This window comes from Batrachochytrium dendrobatidis, assembly GCF_000203795.2.
Source record: "Batrachochytrium dendrobatidis JAM81 unplaced genomic scaffold BATDEscaffold_6, whole genome shotgun sequence".
NCBI classification, from domain to species: Eukaryota; Fungi; Chytridiomycota; class Chytridiomycetes; order Rhizophydiales; genus Batrachochytrium; species Batrachochytrium dendrobatidis.
Window position 1 is genome coordinate 731915 of NW_006281104.1, and position 13313 is coordinate 745227.

General features: G+C 39.0%; 5 protein-coding genes across 5 annotated transcripts; 3 read left to right on the top strand and 2 right to left on the bottom strand.

The window, feature by feature from the left end:
- Positions 1-814: 814 nt before the first annotated feature.
- On the bottom strand, positions 815-1504 carry BATDEDRAFT_25010 (uncharacterized protein; the record flags this gene model as incomplete). Its single annotated transcript, XM_006678923.1, has 1 exon — positions 815-1504. One exon carries the CDS (start codon positions 1502-1504, stop codon positions 815-817), a length of 690 nt encoding a protein of 229 aa, XP_006678986.1.
- A 2588-nt stretch (positions 1505-4092) lies between these two features.
- BATDEDRAFT_25011 (uncharacterized protein) lies at positions 4093-5946 on the top strand (the record flags this gene model as incomplete). Its single annotated transcript, XM_006678924.1, has 5 exons — positions 4093-4436; positions 4860-5149; positions 5262-5622; positions 5697-5803; positions 5873-5946. 5 exons carry the CDS (start codon positions 4093-4095, stop codon positions 5944-5946), a joined length of 1176 nt encoding a protein of 391 aa, XP_006678987.1.
- A 1933-nt stretch (positions 5947-7879) lies between these two features.
- BATDEDRAFT_25012 (uncharacterized protein) lies at positions 7880-8875 on the top strand (the record flags this gene model as incomplete). The annotated part of the gene is made up of 1 exon (XM_006678925.1): positions 7880-8875. One exon carries the CDS (start codon positions 7880-7882, stop codon positions 8873-8875), a length of 996 nt encoding a protein of 331 aa, XP_006678988.1.
- Positions 8876-9842: 967 nt separating this feature from the next.
- BATDEDRAFT_88932 (uncharacterized protein) lies at positions 9843-11958 on the top strand (the record flags this gene model as incomplete). The annotated part of the gene is made up of 2 exons (XM_006679137.1): positions 9843-10206; positions 11711-11958. The coding sequence occupies 2 exons, from the start codon at positions 9843-9845 to the stop codon at positions 11956-11958; spliced, it is 612 nt and encodes a 203-aa protein (XP_006679200.1).
- Positions 11959-12186: 228 nt separating this feature from the next.
- Positions 12187-12543, bottom strand: BATDEDRAFT_25015 (uncharacterized protein; the record flags this gene model as incomplete). Its single annotated transcript, XM_006678926.1, has 1 exon — positions 12187-12543. The coding sequence occupies one exon, from the start codon at positions 12541-12543 to the stop codon at positions 12187-12189; it is 357 nt and encodes a 118-aa protein (XP_006678989.1).
- Between the last annotated feature and the right edge of the window lie 770 nt (positions 12544-13313).

The following is a 13313-nucleotide window of genomic DNA, read 5'->3' on the forward strand; positions in this document are numbered from 1 at the left end:
AGTATGAAAAGGCAAAGCGGGAGTATTCTGCTGCATTGAATGGAGGATACGCTGATGATGAAGTTGGGCATCGAAAGCGCAAAGCAAGCATGGAAAACAGCTTGCATTTGAGGGTACACAATGGGCTGTCAAAGCTGAAGATTCTTGACAGAATGAGTATTGGCGTCGAGGACGATGAAGACAATGGAAACGAGAGTAGTTAATGTTATGATCGAGATTCGAATTAAACCATTACTATTTTGAATAGATTTTGTTTAAATGAATGCGGCACAATAGATGTTCATGAAAGCGCTGGACGATGACTAACCAACTTTTAGACAGCTATACAATCTATTCATTGGCCGTGATGAAATTGTTTACGACATTACAAATCACAGCTGGTGACAAAGGAAATAAAGAGATAAATGAGAAATTATCAGTAACCAGCACTCTCAGTGTTGCTTTTTTTCAAACATTGATGAAATATGTTGGTTTGAATGGTAAAGTCATCTACCGACTGTGTTTCTGTGCCGCGACTGGTTTGCTGAATGGACCGATTCTCTTGATTAAATACAGGACACGATCCCATTTAGTCTTGTTCTGGCAAGAACTCCAACATTCCACCTGTAAAGTTTTCTCTCTTGAACTAGATTGCATCTGATATCAGGAGTTTCCAGAATAAGCAATGAAATCAATTTAGAAAAAGTAAAATATTTAACCATTGTTTATTTTGGAGCAAAATAGTTAATCCAAAATACAGAAAAGTTGTTTTACGTGAATGCGACTGTAAAAGGTTTGAAGACCATGATAAAATAACGGCTACTCATCAAGAAGCTTATAAAAAGGCAACAATGGCTGCAATGACAGCAGCACCTGAAAGCATAGTGGAAGAAGCACCAGACTCGATCACATCCTCCTCAGAGTACTTGCTTTTACCTGGAGGGGTAAAGGTTGAAGTAGTGGTCTTGGTTGCGGTCTTTGTAGCGGTCTTGGTGGCAGTTGCGGTCTTGGTAGCAGTAGCAGTCTTGGTAGCAGTTGCGGTCTTGGTAGCGGTCTTGGTAGCAGTTGCAGTCTTGGTGAGCTTGGCAGGAGGCTCGGGATCCTTATACTCCTGATCCTCTTCCTCATCTTCCTCCTCATCCTCTTCCTCCTCTTCACCTCCAGTCTTGGCAGGGGGTTGGGGATCCTTGTACTCTTGACTCTTGGCAGGAGGCTCGGGATCCTTGTACTCTTGATCGTCATCCTCGGCGGTAGCGGCTTCGGTAGACTCGTCCCCTTCCTCGAGATCTTCGTCATCAAGTTCATCGAGTTCATCTTCGATATCTTCACCATCGGCATCTGGATCCTCCTCATCGTCAGCATCCACGGAAGCTTCCTTTGAAGGGCAGTTAGGTCCAGTGCAGGCTGGAGTGGCGGGTGTTGCAGTCTGATTAGTGGTAGCACAATCTTTTCCCTCACATTTGGGAGTGGTAGCTACAACAGTGGCAGCGAGAGCAGCAAGAATAAGAGTAGATGTGAATTGCATTAGATTAATATGTATTGGTATGGTTGATGATTATTAAACTGGGTCATCAACCTTGTCATTTTATAATAGTCGATGCATGACCGCTAAGGGTGATGAAATAATTAAACCTATTCAGCATCATAGCATTGTGTTATTAAGGGCGACTTACCTTGAAAGCATTGCTAGAAAACACACACAAGAGCCTTGAATGTGGCATAGCTGATGTAGATACATGGTTGAAATTAGCTTGATTTCCTATCAAACCAGCGCATCCCTTATGCTTACAAATAAACAACCGCCCTAAAATCATTCATTTAAATTTATTCTCACGATAAGCCACAATGTAATATCGTCCTATTCAAGCAGCGTGGCTAAGAAGGGCTACTGCAATGTATTCATTTCACATGAATATGGTGGTGAAACTTTGATTGCAACTGAAATGTTTAGCTTGTATAGGGTGCAATGCAAATGGTCACAGCTGGTAACAAAAGGGACGAGCATGGAGAGATAAATGAGAAAATACCACCCTTGATGGTGTTTTTTGCGAATGCCAATGAATTGTTTGCTGGTTTGAATGGCAGGAGCATCTATCGCCCATGTATCCTGTCCTGACAACAATCTGGCTTGTTGACACGGCCAGTTTGCCGAGTGACCTGCTGGTTGTCTCAATTCAATACAGAATGTCACTTGGTCTTGTTCTGACATGGATTTCAGTGTTTTATCTAGAGTCTGTACATTAACCTAAACCAATCGTGTGATGCTACAAACGGAAAATTCACGTTTCTAACAGGCTACAATGGCAGCTTGTTGAATGCTGTTCGAGTGTTTTCTAAATGTCATGAATTTGGAGTTTTTTGTGGCCAAATATATTTTTCCGCTCATTCTCATCTCCATTGTTTAAACATTAGCACCAGTATTGATGGATAGGGATCAAGACTGTTGTGCGGGAAATGCCCTGCCCATTATAGCTGAGTTTACGTTAATGCCAACACTCATGTACTTGACCACTATCCGCCAATGCGACTTTAGCTAAAAGGGATTTGCCGAGTCGTCTACACGAACCGTGTAGCATGTTTCAATAATCGAGACCAACCTTCCGCCCAATCATTGCAACCATGCCACGTTTAAAATGAGGGCAGATTGCCATTCCCTGGTTTATAGCAACATATCCTGAACCAGTTTTGAAATGGCCACTGACATTCTTAAGATATTAGCAGGGTTGAAGCTAGACTTGCTATTTGAGTTGAAAGCACTCTAGTGCTAGCCAAGACTTGAGTAATGCTTTCAAAAACTCTAGTCTATTTGATACTAATAAAACACTTGTTATTCTACATTGCATGTCACTGTTACACTGCTTTGCAAAGATGTCAGCATGCAATACTTTTAATGTCATACAACTGGCTGTTTGTTATACACCGACAGTATTTAGAGATTTACATGAATACGGCAGTGAAAAGGCTCTTCTGACTTGATAATTCTAATCGAATTTGAAGGATAAATTGTTTCAGACCTATTATCAATCTCCAATTCCTACAGCCAAACATTGAGTGTTTGGTATATAAATAGTTATATTTCCGAGATGATCTTTGTTTTTTCAAACTCGAGGCGCGAACGTATAATACATTAGGACACAATAGAGGCCACCTTTTTGAATCCGCTCTTCTTTTCAGTTTAAAACTATAGCTTGATTGTATGCATTATATGATGACTGTTGTATCTGAGAATTAAAGATGCCAATTGGATAAGCAGTCAATTAGGAGAACGCAACAAATATTTAATCATTGTTTATTTCAAAGCAGAAAATAGTGACTGCAAGATAGTGATCCATTTTACGTGAATATGGCTGTAAATTTTGATTCAAAATTTAAAACAGGTGCTTATAATTTTTCAGACTAAACCAGAGCTGCCAAACCCTGATTATGATTTGTAGAAAAGGCAAGTTTGTGTAAAGTCGGACATTGCTCCAAATGTCGGGCCTTTAAAATCCATAGTCTGCACGTGTAAAGGGTTCGATCCTACCACTTTTTGCGTTCCCATATGCTTGGCATTGGCTTTTCCTGTATTCTTAAACCACCAAGCCGAACAGGGTAAGCTCAAAGCACATGATGTTTTTTGCATCTCAAGAATACGGCTAATACGCGCCATAAATGGAGATAGGCGTATGGGGCTGCTGATGCTTCAATGAGCTAGACGTGCTCATTACTGTTACAGGATTCGGCCCATAATAACAATATGAGCAGAACTGGTATGTGCGGCGGTAATGGTATTGCTTTTGTTTATGCATTTGGTTTAGATTGAAATCGTTAAAGGAAAGTCGCAAGGACGCTGCTGTTTTGAAGGTTACTGCAATACCAATATACTCTTCAACCCCAGAAAATAGATCTTCCATTGGCGATCACCAGAAATTTGTCAAACTGTTCATAAAACAGGCTGAAGCTCGACCAAATCTCTCAACACTGAGCTACATCCTGCATATATCTGATACCAAGCAAATCAGCACTTGGTTACACTTGTCAGTACCATTGGTTACCCTGGCTGTACAGGCCTTATTGATAATTCAGCATTATACTGCTACACCTTAATCTATTCCGGCTCAACCTACTTGAGCAATGAGTGAATGTACTAATTCTCACTCAGCTCAACAGCAGCAACAACACAGTCAGCAGAATCTTGTAGCCGAAGCTGGCACAAAAGAGCATCCGATTCGAAACAATTTTGAAAAAGACTTTGTGATTCTTCACACATCACCCCCATCAACTGTTGGCAACGTCTATGACGCTCACTACTATCGCTCCAATGGCATAGATCAAGAGTATCATGCACAGGTAATTCAGCAACCGGCATACACTCGATGTAGCGGACTTTCTAATAATGGAGCAATTACTTGTCCCATCGAGCCCTGTATATCTGTCCAGCTGCATGGTGTAGCAATGTCTGGATCATCAGAGAATCAGTAAGTCATCTTTCATTGAAAACTCTTTGTTTGCGCTACACTCGACTCCTGTTTTCACTCCTTAACATTGTTTATTACTCTTGCTATACTTTTGTGGTATATATTCCATGCGCTGATGCTTTTTATAAAAATTTTAAAGAATCCGAGATTATGGATTAGCGATGGTTTGCAGGGATAATGCCAAAATGGTTTTAGATACTTTGTTTACTATTAGTCATCATGGATGCATTTGAACCATCGGCTCAGGGGTTCAAAGCATGCATTTAACGGTTATGTTGAACAGCTTTGCACCAACACAGCCCTGGCTCTGAAACTCCATTATCGAATAGATCCTTCATCCCACCATGTCTGATGTGTCATGCGAATTACTAATCCCAACCACTGCATGGATAAATTCTTGTAAACTCATGATACTATCAATAGGACTGATGTTGGCATTCCAGATATTGATTGTTTAATTGCCCAAGCCTACTTGACTTGTTCAAATGGCACAAGTGATCTCAACTACTATTCTAGAACCATGGCTCGTACTTACTCTACAGCAATGGACCATTCGAAGCTGCAGAATGACGACGAGTTCAAGTCCTTTATTCAAAATACCTCGGTGACTGTTGCTAACAATGCCCGGACGCCTTTAATACATTCCGATGCTACTCAAAGAGTAACTTGTCAAGATGAGGCCGATCAGGCACACTTGGGCTTTTACTCTCAAGGTAAAGTTCATATACTAATGCCAATTCATCAGTTTCAGGATGCCACCTGTATTGTTTAAAGCAAGAAATGTCTTGACACATGAATTGAATCACGTTCACTTGTGGAAATCAGATGTCGACCATCACACATCACCCCATAGTCCACCCTGCATAGTAGATGATACTACATACTTGCCTGATACAGATTATCCACAGTCTCAAGTTCCTGTAGATTTTGCATCCCACACAACACCGCCAAATACTATACAATCTATCAGCGATAAATCAGAATGGAGAGACATTACTAGCCATGTCTTGGTAAATCGGTCAGTGCAAGCACAGATACCTACTCTGTGTGGAAATCAGACTGCTGCCGCCGACATTGCTACTGACCTAGATAACAATCGAGGAGTATTTTTCTTTTTTCCGGATTTGGGAATACGCATTCCTGGCAAATTCAAGATCCGAATCATTATTTCGAAAATACAGCTCGAGTGGGTTAGAGTTGTCTGATTCAGATCTCACTTTGTTGCTTTAACCTAATAACCTGTTGGTTTGTCATGTTTAGTGAAAGCCAGCGTGATGAGCCAATATCTGCAAAAAATATTGTTCTGGCTGAAGTGGTAACCAACGCATTTATTAGCCATTCCCCAAACTCGTGGACTGGCCATCATGGTAAGCTTAACTGCACTTGTTGTTTGTATCCATCACTTGTTGATTTCATTTTGAATTCTATTTTCCTAGCGCCGACACAGCTATCTAAACATTTCTCTCGACAAGGGGTGAGAATCCCCTTGTTCAAGACTAGAAGAAATTGATCATTCCTAAATAAATGATCCACTTATTTTTAGTAATCAGCAGCTTATTAGTATGGCTTTGAATTGAGTGGGTCATTGTCGAATGATCCTTTCAATGTGGGGTAAACTATACAGATTGCTGTTTGAGTCATGAGGAAAATTGTCAAGGATTGACTGAATTCTGCAGTCTACAGCCCTATTCACGCAAAATAGATCACTACATAACAAACAGTCAGTCTCGTCAAATGATGATGTCAGTTTACTGGACAGTATTGTGTTGACTAAACTCCTTGATAGAATGACTGGGTTTTGTTTTCTATGCTGATCCTTGAAAATGTTGGGAAATAGACAGATTCTAATTGTGAATATCTAAAAACTCTCAAATGTTATTCATTATTGTAGTTGTGATGTTTTTCAGTTAAAATCCTGGTAGTGAGCCATTCGGATATACAAGTTGTATGATATTGGTAGTGACAATTTAAAACTGATATGCGAGCATTTTCTTGGAAATTTTATCTACAAATGGGACAGATTTGTTGTGGAAATCAGCCTGCTTGAAATTATACCAGTGGCTAGACTTTTGGAATTCCGGAATAGTCATTAACACACTTTCATCTTCTGAATCTGTATCGCTGACATTGATTTCTTTCTCGCCGTGGTCGTAATTCATGCCTTTGACTGTTCCAAATTATGATACAATGTTGGTTCAGTCAGCCAAAAGTATTTTGAGCATTTGTCTGTTGGAGGAACATTGGCGCACTCTTGACTATCAAAGTATTTCAGAATCTTGGGGATACGGTCTTTTAACATATTAAAAGTCAGTGTACAGTGCTTAAATCTGGGACATTTTGATACCAACTTATAGTATAGACGATAGCGAGCAAAAATCCTAAAAGAATTAGTCAATTCTATAGATTTTTGTAATTTCCCTAGTAGGGGAATATTATTTTGTGGTGTCACTTTTTAGATATGGAAAAGTCTTTTAGCAGCATTCTATCAAACATTTCAATTTCAATCCGCTCCTTTAGCTTTACTAGTTTCTCTGCTACCACAAAATGATGGAGATTTGCTCTCGATTCATTTTCATAGGCCAGATAAAGATTCTCTTTGATATCAATACAGAGTTTAGCAAGTAGTTCTTGTTCTGTTGGTTGTTCTCTAAGTAATTCATTGTATTGAGCTGTAGCAAATACTGGTTGAGGGACTGGTCGATTATCACTGTATCACTGGTACTTTTGCTCCTCTGCGAATGTTCGTAAGAGCCTCTGTACATCTTCAAATTCATTCACTCTAGTTTCTGTTGATTGTCTCCTATTAGTAGTTCTTGGTGTTTGGTATGAATCATTGGAATCAGTGGAATCCATTCTCCGTCTTCTATTTGGGACAAGTTCATTCTGTTGTTCATCACCTTCTTGTTGATTGTTTTCAATTGGTATGGTCATACCCAAATCATTTGTATCGGGATGAGGCAAGTCAGGTCCAGATGACAAAGGAACAGCTTGAGTAATTGGAGGACTACGTTCTTGTAAACTGGATAGATTAAATCCAGACCAAGGAAAGTACAGGTTGTTTGATGATTGTTAATAGCAGGAATGGTCAACAATTGTTTTTTTGCTGTGGTCGAAAGGGAATTGTACTGAAGCATAAATTGTTCTGCTGTCATCACATCTAATTCTCTACACCAATTCATTAGTTTAGCAGCAGGTCGTCATTTCATAGTCGTAGTCGGACTCCATTTTTATCAAGAAATTAGTCGTGGATATACCAAGACAATGAAATTCATATTTCAAATGTGGATATGATAAGAGTCTCCCATTAAGCATCAAGTATGAATCTGGAACAGAGACTCCTAGTATAACTAATGAACTTCCCATTATTCTGTTCTATTCATTTTGACCCAGATTGTGGCGGTGTTTTCACAGAATGAGGTTTCATATTTCTTTCCTAAAATAAAATGGACTTTTCACAAACAAAACTGTTGCTCCAGCAATATTACAACATTAACAGTGAATGCATCCCACAGCAAAGGGAGAAATCGAAATGGAAACCCGAAAACAACTTTGGTTTCTTGCTGGGAGTAATTGCTTTTGGAATGGCTACTCACAGAACTCAACTTCACAGCTTACTGGTTTCTAGGCAATTTAAAGACCAAGAAAACGCTTTTATCGACTCAATGTTTGACTATTATATTCGGCCTTTTCACAAGAGCTACATTACTGATTCAGAAATCTGCCATACTCCCTTCGCAGTTTCTTCAGGGACTCCATCAAGAACTAATTCTGCAGAAGATTTAGGTGGTGTGCCAAAAGAAAAGGAGTTGCTCCACAAGGATTTGAAAAAGGCTGTGGTCAAGAGGGATGTTGTTTGCTTGTTTTGTTGGAACCGAAAATCTCTTACAGGCGCTCATATTATTGCTCAAAAAAATGTCCCAATGGCTTATGACGAAGATTCCCTATTCAAACGAGCTGGAATAACACAAAAACACCAAGTGCAAAATGGGTTGCTGTTATGCAGAAATTGTCACGATGAATTTGATTTGTTGAAGCAATATGTGGACGTTGCTGATGATAAGCTTGTGGTCAAGGTGGTCAACGAGACGAATGACCCAACAAATGACAAGCACAAGAAGTGGATTGAGACAATTGAAGATTTGGAAGTTATCCGCAGAACAAGGCAAAAGAGATGGACTGATATTGATAACCGACAATCAATGGAATCCAATGGAGAAATGGCGTTGTATTTCGTCCAAAACAACCCAACCAAATTACCAAACAGAAACGCTTTGGAATTCCACAAGACAGCCTGTATGATTTGGCGAATGGCTGGCGGTGCCGAAACAGATGATGAATACTGTTCGGATGATGATGATTTGGTTCCAGTAGACACTGCTGCGTTGAAAAGACGGTTTAAAATCCAAGATTCAGACGAAACTCTAAATATCGTTTCTTGACTTTTAATAAATGTAATGCTGTTTATATTGTATACTTTTAGTAAATACGATGCCGTCGCTATTTAATATGAATCAAGTTAAATGAATCTGGAACAGAGACTCCTAATATAACTAATGAACTTCCCATTATTCTGTTTTAAGCTTTCTGACCGAGATTCTATCTCAGATAAATGGTTGTTTTTACAACTTTGGACTTGTGACTGTCGTTTAAGAAAACTGAAGAAGCAATCTCAATGAAAGGAGCACTTAGTATGAGTCTGGCACAAACTAAACACCACTAATCTTTGCTCATACAACTGCCCTAATAACTCAAATCAAAGTTGATGCCACAGGCAATAATCATTTCAACAACATTCCCTAGGTTTTACTATGAGATATAGGCTAAAATACCTGATATCATTTGGTGCCTTATCTATACTACTACTATTGATTGACAGTATCAGTGTGGTCGACCCATCATATGGACTGCGATGCATGAGCATGTGCATGAGCATGTGCCGAACTTGCCGATCGTACAATGTATGACAGCTAAAAGTGGAGAAAAGGATCATTCCAGTTCAAAACTGTTTGCATTTTCGTGCTACAAATTGACTGCTCCAATAGACATTTTCAATTTTTGTTTCAGATACAATGTCCATTACATGATACACACAAAATGTAATTATTACATATTCATAAAACAATACAAGTCACTGAATGAATACAAGCATTTTTTGTGAATATGACTGTAAACACAGTAGTGTGCACGTCAAGCGAATAGGTTGAAATACATGTGTATTCCAACGCCACTTTCAAGATCCAAGCCGTTTCGTGAATCTTGAAATGATAAAAACCTTGATGATTTAATTCGATAGTCTATTCATACATTCAGCAGTTTAAGCTACAACATTGTTTGACACATATAACTTATTAACAATCTATCATGAAGTCATCTATTATTTTTTTAACAGCAAGCTCGCTATGCATAATGATCAACGCAGTACCAGTCGATCCAAATGGCGATGTTTCAAACGTGAAGAAAAATGATGATTTGTCTGATACTGTGCATTCAGGTATAAACGAACAGCATTCTAGCGAAAAGCCGGTAGGCGAACGGTCTGCATCTTCAAATTCTAAGCTATCGAGAAGTCAGAGAAGGCAAATAAAGAAGCAGCAGAAGAAAATAGAGAAGCAAAAAAAGAAGAAAGACCTGCTACTCAAGAAAAGAAAGAAAATGGAGGAAGATTTGCGTAAAGAAGAAGAGAAGCGACGTAGAAAGAAACTTAGAGAGGAAGAAAAGCTACGTAAAAAGCGACAGGAGTTGGAAGAGAAGCAGCGCAAAAAGGAGAATGGTAATTGAACAACAATCACCTTCAACCAGAGCGATCAGCCAGCCAGTCATGCATTTACCTTCTACTTGCTATACGCAACACACCCACTTTCTATTTATTAAACTTGCACTCATCTTAAAATAATATTAATTGAATCAGTTTAAAATAAAATTTGGCAATCATACAAACGAGTAATTTATTTGGAAATACAATATGCAGCCAAACACTACATTGATTTCTGTTTCTTTGTAACAGATGTTGGGATCGGATCATCTGTGTATTGATCCACTTGATCCTCATTGGTATCGCTTTCTTGATAGTCGTCCGAGTCATCACCATGCATGGAACCACATTGTTTCTGGCCAGTACTAAATGGCTCATCAGGTATTTGAGTAAGTATATGGGTCAAGTACTGATTGCATTGCTGTTGAGCCTGTCCCAAGTGCGAGATAAGCTGTCTGACCATGTCCACTGGGTTCGAAATGGATGCAGTACCATCAGAGCCAGTATCCAATGGAATATCAATCGTATATGGTGATGAGTCGGCAGTGTTTTTGTAAACACACACAATCTGTTGCAACATTCTGGTCAAACATTTTCAGCCCTATTCACGCAAAATAAATCACTAAATAACTACATAACAGTCAGTCTCATCAAATGATGATGTCAGTTTACTGGACAGTATTGTGTTGACAACTCCTTGACAGAATGACTGGGTTTTGTTTTCTATGCTGATCCTTGTATAAAAACTGAGCAAATGATCACATTGTAGCTCTAGTCATTTTGGCATTGTGACATTGGTCAATCCACAACTATGCATGTTTACAGACCAAACACTGCAAGTACACATTGATGACTGACATGAAAACAGTTGCATTTTTGTGGCATGTGGTTTGTGTTTTCTTGAATCAGAACGCGAATGTATGTATTTAGAATACAGTAAAAATGAGTCTACAATTGATTGACAGTATCAGTGTGGTCGCCCATCATATGGACTGCAATGCATGAGCATGTGCCGAACTTGCCGATCATACAATGTATGACAGCTAAAAGTGGAGAAAAGGATCATTCCAGTTCAAAACTGTTTGCATTTTCGTGCTACAAATTGACTGCTCCAATAGACATTTTCAATTTTTGTTTCAGATACAATGTCCATTACATGATACACACAAAATGTAATTATTACATATTCATAAAACAATACAAGTCACTGAATGAATACAAGCATTTTTTGTGAATATGACTGTAAACACAATAGTGTGCACGTCAAGCGAATAGGTTGAAATACATGTGTATTCCAACGCCACTTTGAAGATCCAAGCCGTTTTGTGAATCTCGAGGAATTATAAAAAGGTTGATGGTTTAATTCGGTAGTGTATTCATCCATTCAGTATTCAGCAGTATTCAGCAGTTTAAGCTACAACATTGTTCGACACGCACATAACTTACTAGCAGTCTATCATGAAGTCATCTGCTTTTTTTTTAACAGCAAGCTCGCTATGCATAATGGTAAACGCGATGCCAGTCGATCCAAATGGCAATCTTTCAGGCTTGCAAGGTGGTAATCCATTTGGTGCTGTGATTCCAAGTATGGGCGGACAACATCCTAATCAAAATCCGATGGGAGGCCAGTCTGGATCTGGACCATCGAAAGAAGATCGAAAAAGGCAAAAAAAGGAAGAGAAGAGGCGTAGGAAGGAAGAGAGGAAGCGTAGGAAGGAAGAGAGGAAACACAGTGGGGATAGAAGACAGCATAATAATGTACAAGGATGAGAAGCAGCGCAAAAAGGAGAATGGTAATTGAACAACAATCACCTTCAACCAGAGCGATCAGCCAGCCAGTCATGCATTTACCTTCTACTTGCTATACGCAACACACCCACTTTCTATTTATTAAACTTGCACTCATCTTAAAATAATATTAATTGAATCAGTTTAAAATAAAATTTGGCAATCATACAAACGAGTAATTTATTTGGAAATACAATATGCAGCCAAACACTACATTGATTTCTGTTTCTTTGTAACAGATGTTGGGATCGGATCATCTGTGTATTGATCCACTTGATCCTCATTGGTATCGCTTTCTTGATAGTCGTCCGAGTCATCACCATGCATGGAACCACATTGTTTCTGGCCAGTACTAAATGGCTCATCAGGTATTTGAGTAAGCATATGGGTCAAGTACTGATTGCATTGCTGTTGAGCCTGTCCCAAGTGCGAGATAAGCTGTCTGACCATGTCCACTGGGTTCGAAATGGATGCAGTACCATCAGAGCCAGTATCCAATGGAATATCAATCGTATATGGTGATGAATCGGCAGTGTTTTTGTAAACACACACAATCTGTTGCAACATTCTGGTCAAACATTTTCAGCCCTATTCACGCAAAATAAATCACTAAATAACTACATAACAGTCAGTCTCATCAAATGATGATGTCAGTTTACTGGACAGTATTGTGTTGACAACTCCTTGACAGAATGACTGGGTTTTGTTTTCTATGCTGATCCTTGTATAAAAACTGAGCAAATGATCACATTGTAGCTCTAGTCATTTTGGCATTGTGACATTGGTCAATCCACAACTATGCATGTTTACAGACCAAACACTGCAAGTACACATTGATGACTGACATGAAAACAGTTGCATTTTTGTGGCATGTGGTTTGTGTTTTCTTGAATCAGAACGCGAATGTATGTATTTAGAATACAGTAAAAATGAGTCTACAGTTGACTGACAGTATCAGTGTAGTCGCCCATCATATGGACTGCAATGCATGAGCATGTGCATGAGCATGTGCCGAACTTGCCGATCGTACAATGTATGACAGCTAAAAGTGGAGAAAAGGATCATTCCAGTTCAAAACTGTTTGCATTTTCGTGCTACAAATTGACTGCTCCAATAGACATTTTCAATTTTTGTTTCAGATACAATGTCCATTACATGATACACACAAAATGTAATTATTACATATTCATAAAACAATACAAGTCACTGAATGAATACAAGCATTTTTTGTGAATATGACTGTAAGCACAGTAGTGTGCACGTCAAGCGAATAGGTTGAAATACATGTGTATTCCAACGCCACTTTCAAGATCCAAGCCGTTTTGTGAATCTCGAGG